We start from the raw sequence: 7,953 nt of genomic DNA on the forward strand, positions 1-7,953 counted from the left end.
CAGTGTCTATGGTGGCTATGGCTGTAAGTTGTTTTGAATAAAACATCATAACACATAAATCTAAGTGTATGTACATTACATCCCTTTGAACTTAGACCCCATCCTTTGTTTACCCACCTACTGACCATCATTCCTGCCACCCTTTCTCTGCTAAACCAGAGCTGTGATTTGAGCTGCAGACATCCTCTGCCCTGAGGCTGAGAAATTCTCTGACAGTTCAATTCTAATCTCTCCACTCTATTACAGTGATCCTGTCTCTGTTTTGGGCTTCCCCAATGTTCAGTTTACTTTAGTTTAAAAAGCCTTAAAAAAATAGCCTTAAGGGCCCAGAGCAGAAGAGTGTCAGTGTTCCTCAATCTACCCCAGCTGGACCTGATTAAAAAACACTTGGTTGAGGACTAGTGATATCACTGATCTTGACTGAGAGGACAGTCAGCTTTTTTATGTGTAGTGAGTTATAGATGTGGAACTTATGTCTGATGTAGTTTTGAATAGATCCTGTACACTTGCATTAGCATAATAGGAATAAATCTATTTAGAAAACAAAGTATTTAAATGATTTATTTTATCTAAAATAAAAGACCCATAAAATTCAGACTGCATGTTCTTGATGGCTTTTGATGGAAACCTTTGCATTGGAACCCATCTGTCCATCAAATAAATATTGCAAACACTTTGCCAAATAGAGTAGGTTAGTTGAAAAAAAAATGCTCAAATTATAATTTAGAATGTCCTTAACTACATGGTTGCCTGTGAATAGCAACAGTGCATATTTTGATATTATGTAACTCCACTGTGTGTAATTGTGAAACATGTTTTTCTTCATAAAAATTGCTTTCCCTTCATGATCATTATTGCACTTGTGGATGATCTGTGCAAGAGACAACAGTGAGAATTAATAAAATCTTAACAATTAAAAAATTAAAACACTTCTGAACCAATTCTTATTTTACATAACTTTAGCTAAAAACAATACAGCACTGCATCCTAAAACTATTAGCTTTGGTTCTCATCTTCAAAAGCATTATGAGAGCAGTCACTGAAATATCTAGAAATTCACAACAGCACCTATAAGATATTTTCCAGACCGGCGTCTAGGAAGCACACAGGTCGCTACTGTGAGGCAGTAATAGCACAGATGGGGGAGAGAGGAATCTATTTTCAGTGAGAACAGACCATGTGTTGCTGTTGACAGGCTGATCTGTTATCTATTTCAACACTTCCGTGGCTTCTCCTCTGTGGTATGTCCTACCCTTCCCCCTCAACACACATGTACACAAGCACATACGTGAATGTTCACAACTGCAGACACAAACAATACACACCAAGTGCGTGCAAGTGCTACTTAGGGTGTTGTGGGTGAAACCTGACTGTTTTTTCTTGCTTTTTTGCTTTGAACTATAAAGGACATAACTGTGGCCTTAGCTGTGAGGTATTTTAAGTGAGACTCCTGGAAAGCCTGTACAGAGCTGCCAATTACTAGCCCTCATATCGTCACAGGCATTGACCAGGCGCCTTTGTATAGGGCCCTTATTAAGAAGTTCTGCCTCTAGAATTGTACAGTTCTTTTAGATAAATAGTGCTTCTGAAAATTTGTGTTCTTTTATTGCCTCCTCAAATTTAGAGTGTTTTAGAGTAATAGCATCACTATAAATGTATAGTCTTAGTAGATGTTTACAATAATAGTGCTTCAGAACTTTGCAGTCTTTAATCAGTGACTTTGTTTTACTTTGGTAATTGTACAGACAGAACAATTACCAAATTTCGATGCAGGGATTTAGATTCAGGTTCCAAAGTAAACAACATTTTGCAAGCATCTATAAACATAATATGATATGTGACACAAATGGTTTTGTCCTTTTATTATTTATAAAAAAAATTTTTTAAGAAAGCAGGCATTTTGTAAAGTGTGCCAGTCATATTTAAAGCAGAAATCTAACATTTTTATTGCTTAAATATTGGTATGTGGTTGGCTTTCCTTGGGTTTATTATTTATTAAGAAAGTTTTAATAAATATGCCCTATAAGGCAAAATGCAGTAACTTCATGTTAAGTCATAGTCTCTTTGATACAATGATCTGACAGATGAGTTTGGGTTAACTATGCTCAGACCAAGAGAAACCAATCACATCAATGAAAATTCAGTCAAATAATCAAAAATTTCTGAAATGCTGTTTTGACATATTTACCACATTTTGTTGTTGTTTTGTCTTGGACCTTTGTTAGATAACAAAACGTCTCAGGTTACATATGTAACCATGGTTCCCTGAGTAGGGAACGAGACACTGCGTCCTCTAGGGGTCGCTATGGGGAACGCCTCGTCGTGACCCGTGTCTGAAGCATACATTGAAAAAACACCAACTCGTTGGCCGGCGACAGCCATGACGTCACTACCGGTGCGACTATAGTATAAATAGGCGCCGGGAGCACACATCATTCACTTCTTCGTCTGAAGCTTGCGTCCGCAGCAAGGCAAGAAACCTAGAGAAGAGAATGATGTGTGCTCCCGGCACCTATTTATACTATAGTCGCACCGGTAGTGACGTCATGGCTGTCGCCGGCCAACGAGTTGGTGTTTTTTCAATGTATGCTTCAGACACGGGTCACGACGAGGCGTTCCCCATAGCGACCCCTAGAGGACACAGTTCGAAGTTCCCATGAAAGGGAACTGATCACTAGCCCTGCTCTATGAACCTATTATATATGTTATGTGAAAGCAAAATTCATATAATCTCACTCTTAATTTGAAACATTGTCAAACATCACCTGTTGCCATTTATGAATCCCACAGCCACAGTGGTCCCTTAAAACAAAAATAACATCTGGGAGTTGCCGGTGATGCTGCATGATAAAGTGGGCCTCCACATATGTTACACTCTCTTGGTGATGCATGTAAGCATCTGGTGGAAAAACGCTTTCTTTTATCTTTTCATGCTTCAGAGCAGAAATGTGACCTCTTGCATTGTGACAGAAATTACCTTACTGTATGGGATCATTAATAGTGCTAAAATAAACCTGTCTTTTGTCTATTATTTTCTTCCGTTTTTCTCTCAGGAATATCATGCGTTTTTTGGCAGTAGACTGTGCTGGTGGTGCAGTCAGACTGAGAACACCACCACCGCTCTATATTTGACTTACTCCAGCATCCAGTTACCACTAATCACTGTGTTGAAGCATTTTGCAGTGTATAAATGTTCCAAAGTGCATTTATATGTGCAGATCTCAGGGTGTGGAATAGGGCTCTCCTGGAGCTGAAAGTTGTGGTTAATAGCAGGAATAATCTGAGAGCAGACTAAAGGTTTGGCGTGAGGTGAAAACTGCAAGCGAGACAAATTATTTTGAAATAATACAATTTGTGTGACTATAACTAGTTCTGTCTTAATGTTCCAGTAGCTACATGGAGTTTTGTTACAAAATGAGCATGAACAGTATCAGGTGGGACCCACTAAGGGTCTTATTCAGTGGTCCCCCCCATATTAAAGACAAAATTTTGTACAAATATTTTTTACACACAAATTCTATCCGATAAAATATTTTGGAGCTTGGCATAACCAGAAAGAATGTAAATTCATTATAAAAATGTCCATGCTATTATAGGGTTTTAATTATTCACATGACTTTTCTAGATCTAGAAATCACACTTATAAAATTAAGCTATCTCATATATCCAGGCATTCTGACTATGTGTGAATTCAAAATAAGACATCAAAATAAGACAATAAGAAAATAAGTAATCATTTTGAGGCCAATAAGTCAATAAGTTTTTTCCCTGGTTGAAAACCACTGCTCTAAAGTAGAGTGCAATTGTGCCTACTGTGGACAAAGAAACAATAGCACATGAGAGATGTGATTTTACCCAGCTAAGTGTTCCTGTTTCCCTGCAGAATGAATGTTGGACAACTGATGGATGAAGAACAGATGAAGGTTTTCTCGTGCCATCACGTTGCATTCATTTTACCATCACATGTGTATCCCAGACAATAAGACTCTTTTTCTCTTTTCTCATGCTGTCTCTCATTGTTGGTCCATCCCTTTTTTAGGCATATTTCTGCTGCTTACGTATTTCAGTCTCTCATGTGTTTGATTTAATAGATGCTATAAACCAATTTCTGGTGAAGGTAAATGCATACAAATTGTGACTTAAGGTAAAGCACACAGTAACAAGCAACCAAGCAATCTATTCCTCCAAAACAACTGAGAGTTGCAATTAAGCCCTAAATAGGACTAGGATTGATTCATTGTAAAACATGTTGTCTCTTCAGACAGCTAAAGACCGTAGGGCCCTTGTCTGGCTGTCTGCAGACATATCTGTGGCTCTCAGGCTGGTTTAAAGGCATTCCTGTCTGTTTTATCAGGGTTAGTAGAGTACAGGCTGTCTCTCATAAGGATCTCCTTATCAGTCTTAATTAATAACACAAATACAGCCTCAGGAAGTGCTAGAGTTTCATCAGTGCACGCAGGCCAAAAAGAAGCATTCTGTACAGCCATTTCTCTCGACTTTCTTATTCACTCAAAACCTTTTCTATCTAGCTATTTATGAAAAAAAGTGGTCTTCTACAAGTAGGCACTCACCTTACATTAATATCGAGATAAAATATTGTACCTGTAAAGCATTCATAGTGAATTTCCAGTCATTTGTATCAACACCAAACATCACGCTTGTGTCTTTTGATAGCTGTCCCAGTTCTTTCATTGTGTTTCTTTGCTTTTATGTCCCTTTGCTTTAATTTTGCACAGCACATTCTGAGGCTTGTTGACAGATGTTTTTGCAGACACAATATGAGATATTTGGACACGTTGATCTGTCTAGACTCGATGACAGTAACACTCCTGCTGCCTTGTTCTTCAAAAACCAGGTCGGAGGGGTCAATGGCACTTTAGAGAAACATTCTCTGAAATTTCTAATGGGGGATTGTAGGAGGAAGGGTCATGTAGGGATGAAACGGGAGGGATGTATGCTAACAATAACACAAAAAATATAACTGCCCTTTTCACCTCCACACTACTTGCATGCGATAAATGAACAGTAATTTTTGAGGAAGAATGACTCTTGATGTACAGTATGTATGTATGGGTGGGTGGGTGTGTTTTCAAATGTGCTTATATAGAATTACCATAGACTTCTCATTCTTAATAGAATCCCTGCTGGGGGAAAGGAAGAATCCTACTCGAGACAAGCGTTCATCAGAAATAGGACATTTCAAATCCATTTGGTTAAGGACTTCAATGTAATGTCTCCCTATGGAGGCTGATCAGAAAAGCAGGCAAAGAATTTGGAAAGCACTAAAAGTATTCGCTAACTTTCAGAAGGACAGCAGAGAGGGAAAAATAAGTTTTATGGAGATCTAGTTCTACTCTGGTTTGGCAAATGGAAAAGGAGTTGAGGATCTGGCAACCCAGGATGCCCACCACTAAGTGCAAACAAACACTGTAGTTAGAGCAAGAATCAGAGAGAGTGCTGGGCAAAGATTACATAAGAACTTAGATCCGTAGATCTCTATCTGTCTGTCTGTCTGTCTATCTATCTATTCAAAGTGTCTAGACAGACCTTTCTTTATAGTTGAAATAAGCATTGTCGTTAAAATGGCAGATTCTCAAGTCAGTTCTGAATGGTTCACCATCCTGCTGTTTATTAGCATGCTGGGTTTGTGAGACCACATAATGCAGCCTTTATCCATCATCAGCCATAGCAAAATAAAATGCATTTAGAGCCAATCCAACATTTCATTCTCCAAATGAAATGGAGTAACTGAATCAGAGGCTTCGTAATTGAGGATGTTCTTGCTTTAAGGCAAATCTGATCAGAGAGGTTTGGCCTCTCTGTGCACTTCGGCTGGGCAGTAGAACTGTGGATAAGGCCTTCGACCTCTGCAGCTCTGAAAGATTGAAAATGTGTCTGGTAAAAGCTTCCAGACCTCCATGCCATTTAGACTGAACAGAAGGAGCCAAAAACCATGAAATATTACAGTTTGACTGCATTGCCAATTAATTGCATGTGAACAAAAGGACTTTCCTGCTGTGCTTCCATAACAACTTAATACATTTGCAGATCTGGGTTAGCGAAACCATTTTTCAAACCACAAATGTCATTCAGGACACGAAAAATGTCTTAAAACACGGACGTCATAATCATTTGTAATGGAAAAAGGGAGTAGAATCTGCAGTCGGCTGCAAAATGAGGCAATAAATCATTTTGCTGCAATTTATAGCATTGCTGTTAAGTGAGACTGGGTTAGTTAAAAGAAAAATTAATTTATTTGATCTAAATCACTACTGCTTCTTTTCCTTTTGTCTGCATCCTGAAGTTCTCAAGTTGTTCCAACTTGAAACCATCAAACCTGTCTTTCCCTATATCCCAAAGTCTTTAGTGCAAGTTTACAAAGGACAAATCAACCTACATGGCCCTACTGTGCATTTTTTTAAAGTATGGCCACTGTTATGTAAAGTCCTACATAGATAGATAGTTCCTGTGGTTATTTTTCCCAGATCAGAGCGCACAGGAAACCATGTGGTGTTAACTTAGAGATGACATCTGGAGGTACCTTGCCAGGAATGGAGACTTTTATGTGTTTTTCATCCATCATTTTCACTTTGCTGTCCTGTTTCTGCTCAATGTGCTTCAGTGATTTAGATTCAATAGCTAAATATTCGTTTATTAGTTGAAGAACATTAAAGAGCAGTGGAGAAATATTGAATACATTCAGCATAAATCAAAGTTCATCTCAATCAACTCAATCTAGATTAGGTGAATAGACTGTCAATCTTAAAGTCTGTCATTTATCTTCATTACTTCCTCTTTTATTAATTACATTTCATTTAGTGCTTAAATTCTTTCTCACATCCACAGACTTAGACATTGTGATTACACAGCTGCTCTTACCGCTGCACGCTGGAAGGCCCCCCTGGTGTAGGTGCCACCTCCTCTGTAGGTGATGGAGGGGATCTCTTTGCTGAAGAGCGAACACTTGTGTTGGTGGGCTGTGGGTGCAGACACATAGTCCACTCTTGTAACCACATGGCTCTTGGAACTAAATGTTACCAGTGCTACACGTGTTGCCTCCGGCGCCACCGGAAAATCTGACAGCAGCTTTCGCACAAATCGCAACTCGCTCCCAAAGTTGGAAGCTCCCATGCTGGACGACTCATCCACGAGGAAGACCAGATCCAGACAGCCTCCCCGTTCCCGAAGAAGACGAACGTTCTTTCGGAAGACCTGGCCGAGACGTTCTACTTTGCTCTCCGCACTCTCAGAGAGGTTTTGCCGGGTTTGGGCCGCTTGACGCAAAGCCCGCAGGGACAACTGCTGTGCCTGGCTCGGCCAACCAGTACAGCCTAAACAGTACAGGAACAATAAGGTGAACCTTAAAGTCAATGTTACTCTTAATGTCACCATGATAACGCCACAAACACCAGCGTCCAATAGTGGTTATGAGAGAATATTGAGGCGTATAAGTTTGTTGCAGTCCTTCTCTTCTTTTGTTTTCTCTATCTTTTCCAAGCAGGGTGAGGCTCCTATCTCTCCGCTGGTCTCAGGCATCTGTGGAGCTCCTGCATTTCAGACACCCTCCAAATGCTTCTCCCCTCTCTCTGAAAATAATTTAAAAAGAGCGAGACGGTGAAAAAAAGTTCGATGAGAATGAGAGAGGGTGTGTGTGCTGGTGCGAGACTAAGAGAAGGAGTGAGAAAGAAGAGTGAGAGAGAGCAGCGGCAGAGGAGGAAAAAAGGGGCAGTCAGAGGCGTTAGTGTCTCTCTCTTTTTCTTCTCGTCCCGTTCTCTTCCTTATTCCCTACTTGTTCTGTCCTTCTCTCTTTCTTTTTCCTCTGCATGTCCTAGAGTGCTTTAGTGAGGTTGTGTGTCATTGGAGCACTCCAGACTGTCTGTCAACCAGTGCCTTTGTGAGAGAATAAGTGTGTGTGTGTGTGTGTGTGTGTGTGCGTGTGTGTGTGTGCGTGTG

At 39.9% G+C, this 7,953-nt stretch overlaps 1 protein-coding gene across 1 annotated transcript in view; it reads right to left on the bottom strand.

Moving 5' to 3' along the window:
- LOC107668778 (sushi, von Willebrand factor type A, EGF and pentraxin domain-containing protein 1-like) overlaps positions 1-7,577 on the bottom strand; it is a 91,628-nt gene extending 84,051 nt beyond the window's left edge. Inside the window, 1 exon segment of the mRNA XM_016460766.1 lies at positions 6,880-7,577. Coding sequence (XP_016316252.1) covers positions 6,880-7,392 — 513 coding nt within the window. The 5' untranslated portion in view covers positions 7,393-7,577.
- Between the last annotated feature and the right edge of the window lie 376 nt (positions 7,578-7,953).

The sequence above is a fragment of the Sinocyclocheilus anshuiensis genome, unplaced genomic scaffold (genome assembly GCF_001515605.1).
Source record: "Sinocyclocheilus anshuiensis isolate Anshui unplaced genomic scaffold, SAMN03320099.WGS_v1.1 scaffold337, whole genome shotgun sequence".
NCBI lineage: Eukaryota > Metazoa > Chordata > Actinopteri > Cypriniformes > Cyprinidae > Sinocyclocheilus > Sinocyclocheilus anshuiensis.